Raw genomic sequence first — 14,884 nt, forward strand, 5'->3', positions numbered from 1 at the left:
CTGTGTTAACGCTATGCTGTCCATGTGAACTGATCAAGCTGAAATGAATATTCTCACCAGCAGCAAGCCAGCCACTTGACAAACACCAGGGATTCCACTGGAGCGTCTACTAAATGTGTTCTTTCAGTCCTTCACGTATCTTAAAGTAAGCCCTCCTAAAACCAAATGCTTGGTTTGGGTGATGACAACACTACATTGCTTTGACAAGGTACATTTGTTTGGGGCAGAAAAGGAACAAATGTTTGGCAAGTTTCGCTATAAAACGTGTGCCTGCAAGAATGCCCCCCAAAAAAAGAACAAGCAAAGACAATTTCTACCAGAAACTTCCAGGAAGACTAACAGGCACTCTGGCACAATCAGTGACCTGTCTTAGGGAATTTCAAAACCCTGATCTTATCATTAACCACTGCTGGCATTTGTTTTCCCCTGAAATAAATTTGAAAGGCTTCAGTGAAATAAGACATGTGAAGATCTAGCTGATGCGATGAACAATTTTATTCGTGTTTAAAGCAGAACACAAGAGCAAACCAGTGTCAGGAAACAGGCACATCTTTTCAACATAAGGCACTTCATATCCCTTCAGCTGTGACGCATGCCGACCTAGCATGCGATGAGCGAGCCAAGAGGGCTCTCGTGCCAGGGGAAGACTATCCAGGAATGACCTGGCTGAAGAACAGTAACTCAGACGAACTGGGCACTTCACTTTCTTTTGCCTTAGTTTTCAAGGGTGAACAAGCTCTGAATCATAACTGAGAGTTCAACACCTTGCTGCCGGCTCTGGTACTAGACAGCAATAGCCAACAGGCTGGGGACATCAAGGCAGGTGTCCGAAAGGCCTGTAGCAGTGAAGCGACGCACGGTGGGTATGCAGATATCTGCCGAAAGGCACTGTGCGTACTGCACATCTCTGTATATGAGCAATCGCCCTGGGCTCTGCTCTGTGAATCATGCCCAGGGATTGCTTTGCACTGAAAACATGCCATGTGTCGTTGTTCACTGGTCTGCCTGAACCAACCCCTCGCAATAAGGCAGAGCTTCCGTAGCTCAGGTTAGCAGAAATCTAGACTCCAGCTGGGGAATGACTGGGGACCCCCACACCCAATTACCCTACGGTCTTTCTTAATGGCTGCACTACAGAAGAGAGAGAAGGAGGGAGTCTTTCATATGGCGCCTAGGCAAAGATATCGGAGGTGGAATCCCCACAAGCGAAGTGGATGTCTTTGGCAAGGCAAGGCCCGTTGGGTTCCTTTCCAAAATCCACCAGGAAGTTCTTGTTCACGGTCAGGCCTCCTTGCTCAGTGTCCACATCAATCTGGAGCATGACAGAGCCTTCCCTGCGAGGGGACAGGAGCACAGCTATTACAGACAAGCAAACCACGTCCCAGAGATCCTGCCCTCACCCTCCTGTTCTGGATCGAGGAAGAGGCTTTCTCCTTAACATCTGGTCCTCTACAGGGGGAAGGGAGCGGAGGCCCAGTTTCAGTAGTGGCATACACCAGCGCTCACGTTTTCTTCCTGAATTCTCAACGGACGTGAGTAAACCGCTAGGCACGATGTGACGGGCAGGCTGGAGCTTGCCTTTCTGTTGGAGGTCACCGTCCGCTTTGCTAAATCAAAACATCTCTGGTGGGTACACTGGGAGATGCTGTAGCAGAGACGAGGCCTGGCTCTCGGAGATCCACAGATGGATTCACTCCACCTTTCACACTGAAACACTTACGCCCTCCCAAGCAAAACCCTGGCGCTGCAGCTCCACACGGGCAGCAGCTGCACCTTGCCCAGCCAGAGAGGTCTGAGAGTCAACTGCACGTGAATTCAACATGAGGAAGCTGCGGGCATGATGTTAGGAAAATCTGTCCCCCTGCAATCGCAAACGTGCCCTTGTAGCCCCCCACATGAGGCGCCTTTCCGCTTTCTAGCAGAGAGGCCATCCAAAAGAGGCCCCGTTCTCCCCAGACTTTTCTTACTTGACCACATTCGGGTAGAACTGCTTGTCCCATGTGCTGTAGAAGGAGTTGGTGACGTACAGCCTCTTGCCGTCCACGCTGAGCTGCATCCTGCTAGGGCCGCCGTACACTCTCTTGCACTGAAGGCACAACAGACAGCAGTGATGTTACTGGCTTCTTTCTTTCAGCAGCCAAGCACAAGCAGGGGCAGGCGAGCAGAGCAGAGCAGAGCGGCTGCCTCCCCTCCTAACACAGGCAAGCTACCAGATGCTGCAGACACACGGGCCACTGCAATGGAGACCTACCTACCCCAGAAACCCTGGGCAGAGAATGAGCAGAGCAGAGCCAAAGTCCACAGGACGCTAGTGGGCAAAGAGGACGCGGAACTCACCTTGATCACCAAGGGCTCCGGCTGGCACTTCAGCTCTTCGTCTCTACACACAGCCACGGGTCCGCCTCTGAGGATACTGCCTCCCACAAACACCTGTAAGCGAGGCAGTGGGAGACAGGTTGCCTTGTCATCTAACCACCACCGCATCCTGCTAAGGAACCCAACAGTGCGAGCCCTTCTGCTCCTGCCTTACCTGTCCCACCAGCCTGGGCTTGCAGGTTTTGGAGAGCTCATATTGGCGGATGTCTCCGTGCAGCCAGTTGCTGAGATAGAGGTACCTGTCATCCATTGAGATGATGAGGTCGACTGTGAAGGCTAGGGCACAGAAACAAAGAGCTCCAGAGAAGGCAGCGTCAACAGAAAACGTGCCTTGCATCGAGCCCCAGCTCCCATCTCTCCCTGCCATTCTCTGTGTCACGCCTCCAGCACAGGAGACCTGCCCAAGTGCACAGGCTCCAGCGGGGGCAGCGGTGTCTTCCTGGGGGGGTGCACAGCCCCTCAGCCCCTCCGACACGCCTTCCGTCGTGTTTACGCAGCGAGGCTTTGAGGGTCGGCAGTGGGCCTTGCCAAGCTGCACAACACAATGCTCTGGGAGGACAAAGGAAACACCACCTCGGGGCACACGAACCTGGCATTTTGGGCATAATCCATCCCGTCACGTCCTTGGCCGGTATCCGAATCACCTCTTCTACTGCCCAGTTGTCTCTCTGCACAAGAAACGCAGGCACGGCACCGTGAGCGTTCCTGGCTGCTCAGGCAGGAGCGCTCCCTGTGCTCACACGCTTGCACAGCCAGGCAAAGCTGCCTGAGGAAGGCTACCACTGCACCCAGCTTCTACGAGCAGACACAATTAAGGAGAGCACCATCTCATACCAACAGCGAGGCTGGCCCTCATCACTCAAATTAATCCCCCAGATGTTCATCCCAGCTGGTCACGATGGGCTCCCTTTACGCTCAGCGGAAGAACAGATTCCTCTCACTCTAGCATACACGTCCAAAGCAGGCTCTGGATGCTGCCCTCTCCCTACGCCTCCTTCTTTCTCTCCGCTACCCCAAATTTCTTTGGGGAGACCCAGGTCTCCCCTGGCCGCTGGCAGAATACTTGCCTCGCACTTGTAGAAGCGGTAGACGATGCCACTCAGGGCACAGCTGACGTATCCCTCGGCAGCATCGGGGTTGTGGAGGAATTTAACGCTCAGGGGCAAAGAGTCCTCCCCCAGGTCAAAGCACTGGGTGAGGGTGCGGCAGGACAAGTTCCACACGTTCAGGCGGCGCCCAAAGACCCCTGGGGAAAAGGAAAACCAAGTCAGAAAAGAGGGGGCTACCCATGGAGACTCATCCCTCCCCAGACAGGGACAGGGACAGCCATGGCAGCGTCTAGCCAGAAGTAGCAGAGAAACTGCAGTGACTTGGGGAGCAGTGGGAAAAAGACAGGGACCAGCCTGTCTAAAGGCCAGACGCCACACGTCCTGTAGCAGTGCCTGTAAAATGGGCCATTCGGGGAGAAATCTTCCTGTCCCCTCTCTCTGACCGCATCGACACCCTCCCACCACCTTGGTGAGCTCTGGCTGACCACTGGCATCCGTATTCCCTCACCTTTCTTCAAGTCATCGGGATTAAATCCATATCCTGCACATTTTAGCACGAATCCAGCAGAGCTGATCAGAACATTGTGGCGTGGCTGGTACCAGAAGTCGTATCCAGTGAGGGGGGTCTCACACTCGTTTTCCCAGTTCCCCTTCAGCTCAAAGGTCTCCCCATCCAGCACAATAAATCCACCTGTGATCCAAAAAGGAGATGCATGACAAATCACATACTCCACTTCTAAACAGGAAACATGCTTTGTGCATTAGCCTATCTTAAACAGCCAAGATCTTCAAAGTACTTCAGACCTTGAGATACTTAGCTGCAAAGACTCTACAGCTCTTTGCTGGGCAAAGAGATGTGTTTGTAGATTCCTACACGTGCTAAGCAGAAGTTTTGGGGGCCAAAAATGATCCCAACTTAATATTCACTTCAGTGTTTTCAGTGGCCAGTTACCTGTGTTGGCAGCGCTCACCCCACCTCCCCGTTCTCAAGCAGTCATGGACGAACAAGACATGCTACGACACGCTAGGACAGGTAGACTGCCTGCCTGCACGTGTAGAAGGGACCGGCTTTTCCTCTAACACGTGCCTTCGTGTCCCCACTCTGCAGCTCAGGCTTGTGGGTGATTATTGGGCTTACACCAGCACGGAAGGATTGGGACTTCTGAACAAGCATCTCAACTTTGCTGTTTGAAACTCTAAAAGTCTGCAGTTTTTAAGCTTGTTATTTTTCTAATAGGAATGATTACTGGAATGATTACAGGAAAATGTACCTTTTCCATTGCCAGACGGATCTCCCATGTTGGCAATGAGAATATCCCCATTGGGCAGGCTGCGAGGTACATTGAGGTATCCCTTGTTGCACTTCCAGAAGACATCCACTGGCTCAATCATCTGAAAAAAGTTGACACACACATACTTCAGCCCCCGACTGCTCAGCTCATTGCACACTCCCCGGCAGAGCCTTTGGCCATCGGAGACTTCTGAAAATCTCTGACGCTTGCAGGGGCTTTCTTCCCAAGAACTCGCACGTGCTAGGCCCTGCTCCTCCTTGCAGAGGAGCACAGCAGCCTCTGAGCTCCCCTCTCCACACACAACGAGAACGCAGCAACACCTAACTCCTAACGGCTTGTCTGTCTGTGGCGTGACTTCCAGGTATTAGACTCTCTCTGAACGCGACAGGCACAGAGAAAGAAACGCAATGATGGTTGGAGCCTTCCTTGCTCTGAAAAGGAGAGAGCTGAGAGGGAAATGTGACCCAGCTCTCTAAAATCAGGGTGGAAGAGAAGATGAGGAGAGAACCCTTCTTCCCTGGGTATTGCTCCAGAAGCACCAGTTCCCAACTCCTTCCCAGAAACTTGCCTTTGAATCACCTCAAGCATACCTTACACAGCCTGGGAGCCCGGCACTGCGAACCCACATCCACCACGTAAATGCGGGAAGAAATCAAACAGGGAAGAATCAGCTTGTTCCTTTTCGTTGTGATATTGTCAAAGCAGGTGCAGCCAGCGCTCCACCCCGAGGAATGCAGCTCGTCTTTGAGGTTGGGCATGGGCAGGCGGTGGATCACCTAGGCAGTCAAGGTAGAGTTAGGGTTCACTCAGGGAGGCAGGGAGAGGCGGGGACCCTAATGCTGGCAGATACTTCTGCCCTGGTAGCCTCCATCTGACTGCAGCTGGGACTGCCTCTAGAGACTCAGGGAGGAGAACACTGCTCCTTGCACCGGCCACTGCTCTTTGTTAGGGTACTGTGTGCAGCTGAGACACCTGCGGGTGATTCTTTCAAGAATGTGCCTCACGCCATGCCACTGAAATTCAGAACATCCTGTGCATGAAGAAATGATGATTATCAACTTGACAAAAGTGGTGCGTTGCTCTGCAAACTCCTCCTAAGAATGGAGCTCAAAATGTTTTACAAACTTTCAGAAGCCTAAATTGGCTTTAAAGTGCATTTTCTTCTAGGCTCTTGTAGGAATGGACTAATCGGGTCATATACACACCCTTGATGTAGATAATCTGTCTTTGCGGCCCTCAGAGACAGGTAAATGCCGATTTCCCACTTAGGATGACAGCAGACAGGTTGGTACAGCGCATAACAGAACACCTCCGAAATTGCAGCACAACAGAAACATGCTGAGCTCTGCAGAAGTGCTGGATACCCTAAACCACCTGCGTCACTAGAGACCATTTTCCATGCTGAGCAGCCACGGACAGGGTGATTCAGAGCATGTGCTCAAAAGCTCACGAGCAGCACCGAGATGCTCTGGAAGTGAGTTGGGAAGTGAGTCAGAGCCGACTTGTCCCCAGGACACAGAGATGGAGATGATTCAACTAGAGCCAGGCATACAGGGGAAGGTGGAAAGAGAGCAGGAAGGTGAGATTCCTAGCAGACAACATCCCTGTCTGACGCATAACACCAGTGGAGAAGCAAGAAGTAGACCTGCCATGAAAACTCACAAGGGGTTTCCCAGACAGGTCTTGGCAGGACATGAATAGGCAGGGGGTAAGAGTCAAGCCAGGGTGGATGAGACAGAAAGACAGAGGAAGACAAGAAGGTGCAAGGAATAAACGGACAGCCTGCATGACAGAGTGGCTACCAAGCAATCTGATTTTCCCCAGCAAAAAAGAGTAAATGTCCTGGATCTGGGGCACTACGAAGCACGGAGCCAGCAGCTCGTCACCAGCCCAATAAAAACCCAGCTGAGACACAGGTACCTGGCCATAACATGGAGATCTGGGGTTGAGATCAACGGTGGCCAGGAAGTCAGGTTGGTCGGTGCATGTGTCCCTGTAGGTACAGGTCACGTAGGCAACCTCCTCTCTAGGAGCTGGGTACACAGAAAGCTTCTGTTAAAACACGCCATGAACCAGCCAGAAAGGAAAAGAAAAGCTTCAACAGACTCTCAGATAGGACTGAACTTATTTGTCTGGATGCTACGACCTTCCTCCTTGGTCACCGTCAACTGTCCAACCCTGTTCCGTCACTGACCCAGAGGTAAGAGACCAACAAAAGGGGCTCTCCATGTACTTACAGTTTTCTGCCTTTGGGGGAAGGGACTCTCAGCATACACAGTCACTTAATGGTGGTCTCCGCTAACACAGAGCTCCTTCCCAAACACCCCCATTCCGAAACACACTCAAGAGGACTTGCCTTTCACAGCATCCGGGCAGGTGGGGTACTCGTAGCACTGAACTCTGCATCTGTCTGATTTGAGAAAAAGAGAAGAATAAAATGAGAAACGTCCACATCCTGCAAAGGTGCCTAGGCAGGAGACTCTGTCCCACTCGATGGACCTTCTCCCACCCCAGCTGTCAACGGGGAGCTCTGAGACCAGCAGCTTCTTTTTGTTATGGCAGTAAAAAATCTCAGATCCAGGAGAGGAATCCTCCCTACAGTGCCACTGAGGCTACCACAGATCAAACCACTGCTCAGTTCCCTTCTGCATCCCCTGAGCCCCTCACTGATCCCCTCCCTATCAGCAGTGAAGGAGAGAGAGCTTCCACCGAGAACCACGTCAGTACTGAAGGTCTAGCCTGGAAGATAAGTCTGCTTTCTTGTCTCCCTGACGATTCCCCAGCAGAAGGGGAGGCTCCCCTCACCACGGATGCTACAGCCACAGGGAGGTAGCTTTGCAAGGCAAAAAGAAGCCCCCGGAAGCAGATCCGTAGTGAGACAAAGGAAACCTTTAGCACCAGTGGGACAAAATGCCCAGCTTCAGTCCCACCTCTCTCCTTCCTGCAGCACTGCAGAGGAACAAACCTACCAGTCCCCAGGTGGGACTCAGCTTCAAGGTGGGATGTCCGCAGCCTCCAGGCAGTGGCTGGAGCCAGACCCAGGAGGGAGCTACGAGCCTTGGAGCTGCTGTGGGCTGCGGGGAGGCTGCAGAGTCTCTCTTACCCATGCTGAAGGTCGTCTGGTTCACTCTCCTCAAGAGCAGAGGTGCTGGGACTGGAGGTGCGGCTTGCTGCCTGCCTCGCTGGAGTGGGTTGTGTTGTGGCAAGGCTGCTCCAAGGGGGCCTTATATGCAAGGCCAAGGGGTGGGGGGGAAAGCAAGCTGCCAAGGGAGGAGCCCTCGCTCCTAAGCGTTTGGGAGGTGCCAGACCAGCGCTGTGGCTTGTTTCCGCCTTGCTAACCACCAATCTAGAGGAAAAATCTGCTGGTCCATGCAGGTGTTTTCCTTAAACTCAACCTCCCGTATCTGATCCTGGGGCTCTGGTGATTTCCAATGGGACTTCTTTGGTTCCGGAGGCCTCCATGTCCCAGCCGAGACACAAGCTAATTAAAGCCATTCCCCATACCCAGGTTCCTGCCATACAAATGTGCAGTGGCTGCAAATTCCACACGAGGGAAGAGAAGTCCAGCTAGATAATCGGCCCCACCAGCAGCCTCCTGGAAATTACAAGGTTGGAACATACAGGGGCCACCAAAGGCACCTCTGAAATCTGGACCCTGAGAGAAGGCACGTCGCTGTCTGAGGGCTGAGCTGAAGACATCATGGCGTCAAGTCAGAAAGTCAGGTCCAGAGGTGCCTCTACCAGAAAGAAGACTTTCGGAGCTCTAAGGACTGTGGACTGCGATGCAGTGCTCAGAGGATGGAGGGGCTCCAACAGCACTGAGATCGGAAGAGACTCGAGTAACTGTCGACGTCTCCCAAACAGCTAGAAAGGACATCAGGCTAGAAACGGGTGCCCAAGGAAATACAATCTGTGCCCTTGTTGATGCAGCACTTACAAGGTCAAGACATCCCTGCTGACTCTCAGGGTTGCATCTCCATATGGGAAAGTCAGCCCACCTGTGGAAAAGAGGAACCTTTAGGATTCAGGGCAATTCAGCACAGTGAAACAGTGCCTGAGCAGTAGCCACTTACTCTCCCCAGCAATCTGGTCAATTAACAGCCAAGGCTCCACGGCAGGCACCAGCACCGCAAAATGCCTGGCACCAGCGTGGTTGAATTACATGCGAACTGGACTAAACTGCCACAAAACACCCACGGGAACAGCAGAGACCTCCGTTAAATAGATTGTGGTGTTGGAGAGAAGCATTCTGGAAGAAGGGTCCCCTCCTGAGATCACCATGACCCTGGCTGCCACCAGCTGCCAAACTAAAGCAGGACGAAAACACCAAGCGCCGTGGAACGTGAACGAGTATCATACCTTGTGGAAGAACTCCTCAATCAGTGGGCAGAATGCACGGGATAAGTAATTGCTCCACGCAGGAATGCAGAAACATCTGACAGTGCCACTAAAGAAGCCCTCGGGAGATCTCCATCAGAAGAGGTAGCCTGTCTCACTAGGGCTGTAATTAATGGCGCTCTGGTTCCAGAACAGCACTTTAAATATGCAACAGGCAGACACTGGAGGAGCCTGGCACTTGGCACCAGTACCCAGCTTTAAGCGATTTCTCAAATAATTAGTGCACTACCCAGAGGCAGCTGGGCCCAGCTTCAGGCAGTAGAAAAGGAAAAAAATGTGGTTTTCATGCAGACTTGTTCTCAATCCTTCCACAAAGAGTGCAAATTTCAATTTCCAAGCTGGCAGGATGCATGGTCTGAACAATGGATCCAGGCAACGTGGACCAGAGGATGCTGCCCACTGAAGGACACTCAGGCCTGATGGGAGGATGCAGCCGAAGCTCTGGTCCAGCAGATGAGACAGGCAAAAGGCAGAGCAGAACTCAGCAAGCATGAGCTGAGCTGGGGGCCAGAGGGCTGAAAGGCCAGCAGGGATCTGGGGGAAATTAGGGCTGGCTGGGATTTCCCTAATGTTACAGAAGGAAGCCCTGAGTCCAGGAGCAGCTCCATAGCCGGAGGTAGCTGTCCTCCGCAGAGCAACTCAAAACGGCCTTTCCCTCTTCTCTGCTTGCCTGCGCAGAGCTCACCATTGCTCTCCCATGCTGCTCTGAGCTGGGCAGAACTGCCCGTCTTTCTCCAAGCCAAAACAAAAGAGAGCTTCAGGCGTTGTACCTGACTTGCTGCCACCCTTGTTTGCCTGGCTGGCGGGAAGCACAAGCAGGCCCAAGGACGCACGAAAAGCTCCTGCTCCGTCAGAGGCAATTTCAGGTGCTCGGCTGATGCCTCTTTGCATGCTTTTGCTGTCACGATGTGCATGTCTCACTGCACCTTCTTCTTGCACCTGCACACCTGCTAATTAAAAAGCTCATTAGTCCTCCACTCATTAACAAAGTTTGCTGGTCATCCTCTTTGGCTTTCCTTGGTGACGTCTTTGGCATCCCTCACAAAACCAAGCTGTGGGGTGTAGAGTTTTCTAATTAAAACCGATAGTAGGAAGGATAAGAGCAGGCTCAGCAACCCCAACAAGCAAGCAAGCGATGCTTAGCAGAGAACACAACCAGTGTGGTCTGCTCGTGGCCCAAGAAAAGCTCCCTGTGGCAGGCAGAGATGGGAAGCCATGATACTGGACAGCCCACACCGAGGTGGCAACGACTCCCCTCCTCCCGACCATCTCTTCCACCCTGATAGGGAAGAACATGCTATAATTTTGATAATGGGCAAGACTCGGTGATGCAATCCGCTGCAGACTGGCACAGCACACTAAATGTGCTGCAAGAAGACCTTGCTACACCAAGGACACTAAGTCTGCTCTAAACACCCAAGCAAGAACTCCCCTGGCTACGGGAGCAGTCTCCAACCTTCCCCTGTTCTCCAGGGACGACGTTCTCTCGCTTCCCACCTCACCCTGCCATAAAACCCTGGAGGTGCCCCACGGCGTCTAAGTCTTGCTCAACATTTTGCATTCTTAAATCCCCCTTTTCTAGACTTTTGACCTGGCCTCCATACTCTCTTTGCAGCCTTCTGCCGCATGCAAACAGGTCATCTCGGCACTGAGCACCACGAGAGCAGCAGCGTTTGCAAAGACTTCAGTCAGTGCCAGTGTCCCAGCAAAAAACGCCAGCAGAGGTATGTTGTCCTAGACCTTCCCAGGCTCCACGTCTCTCCAGGGTTTCCTTCTGTGAAACCCTGTTCATTCCCCTCTTCAGGAGCAGAAGGAAAACCACACCATCCAGCCCTTGAGGATGTTGTGAAACAGAGCTTTGCTGGCAAACTTCAAATTCATGGCGCAGGCAAACACAGAGCAACACCAGCTGAGCTCACCTCCTGCCAGGGCAGAGGGGAGAGCAGAAAGGGAGCAGGACAGTGAGATTCCTGGCAGACAACCCCCCCGCCAGCTGCAGATCCCCAGCGGAGCAGCAAGAACTCAATGGCAGGTGGCACAGCTCATTGCACAGCGGCAGTGGCAAGACACAAACAGCTCTGGGGGCAGCAGAGGAGAAGAGAAAGGCACCTGAGACAGAAAGACGGAGTGCTCAAAGCTTTGGTACAAGCAGTACTGCCAGCAGCCAGAAGGGCAGAGGCACATTTAAGACAAAAGGCAAATGTCGTTAAAAGCAAGCAGACTATGCACAGCTGAGGTCCACCACCCTGGGTCTCTTAATCACCCCCTTGAGCAGGGACAAACCAAATCTCCCAGGGCTACAGGACTCACGCCTGGCACACGCAGTGCCCTTCGGCACATCACTTCAAAAACATTTCCACATACAGGCTACTAGGTTTGCTGGAGGGAGCGTCAGCATAGCACAAGTACACTTCTTCTCCCTCAAGGCACCTCTCTGCCTTTTTTCCACTCCTGTTTCAGCCGCCCCTTCCCCTCCAAATGAGTTGTTTGCGGTTGGAGCAGGAGTCACAGGGGAGGGGGCAGAAAGGTCTGGCCAGAAGCACGGCAGCAGTGGGATCACCCCTCCCCGCTACAGTCCACAGCTACAACCGCACAAACCCATCCGAAACACACATCCTTAGGTTGTGATTTCAGACAGCACGTAATGAGAAGTGACTTCAGGCTGCCACTGAAGGGCCCTGCCATGTGCAGCCACAGGGAGATGGACGGTGAGTCACTTTTTTGGCAGCGCAGTTTTCTGACGGATCAGCTCCTTCAACCGACTCCTCCCACAACTGCACAATCGCTCCATCTGACACAAGAGGAGTGGCAGCCCCACGCAGCTGGGGAGGACCGGCGAGCAGGACCTGCTTTTTCTCCTGGCACCCAAGCTACACAGCAGCGGATGCACTGCCAGCACGCTCTCTTCCGTCCTCTGCCTAAAGACAGGCACGAGCAGCTTTCCTCAAAAGTCCCTATGCGCACTGCAAATCAGACTCCAAGCTTATGACAAATGAAAACAAGAACGGTTGACCTTCCTCCACCGGTGGAGAAGGAAATGCAAACCAGGAATACATACGCTGAGCAGTTTAACTAAACACTTCAGGTTCCACTCTAAGGACTCATTTATGCTTCTCTGTATATAACAAGGCACTTCCCTACACTCTTAGACCCAAAAGTAGGAGGTCAGCCTTCACCAGAGGACTAGAGAGCTGAAGGTAGCAGGCCAAAAAATAGGCTTTTTTAATGGTGACTCTCATCACGACTGCTCGGCTTCACTTAAGCAGAAACTGTTCTCCATTCTATAACTTTCCCAGCTAATAACTGGGATATAATATATCATGCTGTCCTCCTGCACTTGTTGAAAATACTACAAATAGACTCTCTTTCTGGTATAAACACATCTACTTGTCTTGGATATGACATGGCAGCAGAAATATAAATGAATCTGCAACCTCAAATTAACAATGACTGAGTGAAAACTAGTTACTCATGAAGGAATAGGCAAGCTGAACTATGCCCTCCTGTGGTCATCTGGAAGATCATCTACGTGCTTTAATGCCAAAAATTGAAGTCGTGCTGATGCACTCAGAGACAGTTTGGAAGCACTACGGACTGCAGAAGGCTAGGTCATGTTCACTGGCTTCTGCGCAGTCTTACCTACTTCCCAATAGATCATGATTTCAGCGAACAGTATCGAAAGTCTGGGTCCGCACACACTGTTTATGTGCTTGTGAGTAAGGATGGATTTTGGCCAGTGGGTGAAACCTCTACAATACTACTGAAAGAACATGTGAGTATCTTTTTTTTGACCCACCACATATCTGGACCTACTCTGCATTCACCAACTTATTTTGTTTCACCGCATTTGTTTCTTCCACTTTGACAAACATGAGAGAGACGATGGTCAGTCGTTAGGGTAAGGTTTCACAGCACCTTCAGAGATTCTCCAAATAGCAGGCATTTGGCTAATGTCTGAAATTCTGGGGTCCATTTCCAATGGCCTCTGACTGACCATGGGTATTTACCATGACAGCGTCCCCTCAGAAACTTCCTTATAGCCAATGAAGGTGTTGTCAATACAGTCCGGTGAGTCCATGGTAAAGCTCACCTTGCAATAAAGTAGACCCGGACAGGCCCATGTATGGACATGGATCCCATAAGTGTGCTGAGACCCAGTGGTTTCCTCCCAGAATCACGAGAAACTCTCTACTCACAGCTTACCTTTGTCAGTACCCAGATTAGCAGACATTAGGAAAAAAGGAAATATTTTAATTCAAGTGAGTGAGTCCCACACTTTGCTCTTCTCTTCCTTCTCCAAGCACCTTTTTGCATTTAACATTTGGCTTTTAAAAGGAATAGAAGCAAGTTGCACTTCAGTAGCTGTACACACTTGTATTCAGCAGCATTTCTAACTGAGATTTCAGGATGGGACTCAGACTGGAGTGCTCACTGGAGCTGGGATGAGACCTCAGTCACCCTGCAATACACTGATGGACTGAGAAGAGACCTGAGGGCCACCCTCACTAGCAAGTTTGATATCTGTGGAAAATCACGACCTAAAATTGCTAGTAGAGTGAGAGAAGCTCCTAGATGTACTTCTGTACTGCATGAAGCAGGCTGCAGTCTGCCCTCACGTGGCCAAGTGGAAGATCATGCACCTTTTCCAATTTAAAACGCTCAGTCGTACAGGAAATAGGTGCGAAAAAAATACAGGCTCCAGTAGCATTGGTTAGTAGCAAATGATTTCCTAACAAATCAATGACTTTCCTGGACAACGTGAGATTGTTTAGACACTAAGCAGTCACTGTACCCACTCAGCATGGCCTGTCAGTAGCATTTACACAGGTTAGCAGTGTATAGTCCATTCTCGAAACCAAGGAAACAATGGGTCCTTGCAGCAAGATGGTTTAAACATCACCTGTTTCTAACAAGAAGCTGCTGAAAATGGGCTTTTACATCAGACACAGGTGGCTACAGCACCATGTCAGTTAGAAAGCTTCCTGGCTTTACAAGGTCCTAACAGAACTGCTTGTCGCAGGTTTCAAAGAATGGCAGCAGTCCAGCTGCCCTACGTTAAAAACACAAAATTGAACTCTCAAAGCCTGGTTCCAAATATGTTAGGCAAGACAGTAAGCAGCTACATACAGAATGAAGTCTTCATTATAAAGTAAGATCTGTCAGCTAGATGAGGATTTTGCTGTGGAAGCATAGTAAAAGTCGGAAAAAAACCCAGCCAAAAGGCTCCAGCGGGAAGTCCCATTAACACACTGCTCCTCCAACACTGCTGATGCGATTCCAGCGTTACAACTGGCAACGCTAAAGCTCAGCAGGAAACGGCAGAGGCTGGCAATGGACACAGATGGGAAAGCAACAGATCTAGAGAGGCAGAAAAGAGAATCAGACCCAAGAAACAGCTTTGGGAACATGCATCAGGAACTGGCAAGAGAAGAAAGGGTGGATTTGTGAGTGCTTGTCTGTTCAAGAAGTTGCAAGACACCTGTAAGACACCTGCTGCTGGCATCATCTGGCTTTGGCACAGTGTACAGAAAAGTTTTTTGCAGTTTTCTGCCGTCTTAGAAAATGGAAGAGAATCTTTGCTTGCAATAATGGGAACAAAGGTGGCTTCCGTGAAAATAACTTCCTCACCAAAGAATTTTTAGACAAATGACATTGTTACTTTCTGAAATGACCTTACATATACGTTCCTTGAAATAGAAAATGCTGAAATGCTAAAAAGAAAAAAAATGTGCAGCTCCATCTGACTTGAAGAACAATTTTATTGTTGAT

The 14,884-nt window shown here is 51.1% G+C and overlaps 1 protein-coding gene across 1 annotated transcript; it reads right to left on the reverse strand.

Annotated features, from left to right (window-relative positions):
• Positions 1-516: 516 nt before the first annotated feature.
• On the reverse strand, positions 517-14,732 carry LOC140644066 (methanethiol oxidase-like). Its single transcript, XM_072846558.1, has 12 exons — positions 7,821-14,732; positions 7,074-7,127; positions 6,638-6,750; positions 5,308-5,493; positions 4,697-4,817; positions 3,934-4,116; positions 3,444-3,622; positions 2,966-3,044; positions 2,531-2,652; positions 2,338-2,430; positions 1,968-2,086; positions 517-1,334 (listed from the first exon to the last, which is right to left on the reverse strand). Exons 1-12 carry the CDS (start codon positions 7,822-7,824, stop codon positions 1,172-1,174), a joined length of 1,416 nt encoding a protein of 471 aa, XP_072702659.1. The 5' UTR covers positions 7,825-14,732; the 3' UTR covers positions 517-1,171.
• Positions 14,733-14,884: the final 152 nt, after the last annotated feature.

The sequence above is a fragment of the Ciconia boyciana genome, chromosome 26, assembly GCF_034638445.1.
Source record: "Ciconia boyciana chromosome 26, ASM3463844v1, whole genome shotgun sequence".
Classification (NCBI taxonomy): Eukaryota; Metazoa; Chordata; class Aves; order Ciconiiformes; family Ciconiidae; genus Ciconia; species Ciconia boyciana.

Excerpts from the sequence above, each read along its gene's own strand:
- LOC140644066 (XM_072846558.1), bottom strand. Across the intron at positions 3,623-3,933 it reads TCCCGATGACTTGAAGAAAG|GGGTCTTTGGGCGCCGCCTG; the intron begins GTGAGGGAATAC and ends CCTTTTCCCCAG. Across the intron at positions 2,431-2,530 it reads AGCCCAGGCTGGTGGGACAG|GTGTTTGTGGGAGGCAGTAT; the intron begins GTAAGGCAGGAG and ends CCTCGCTTACAG.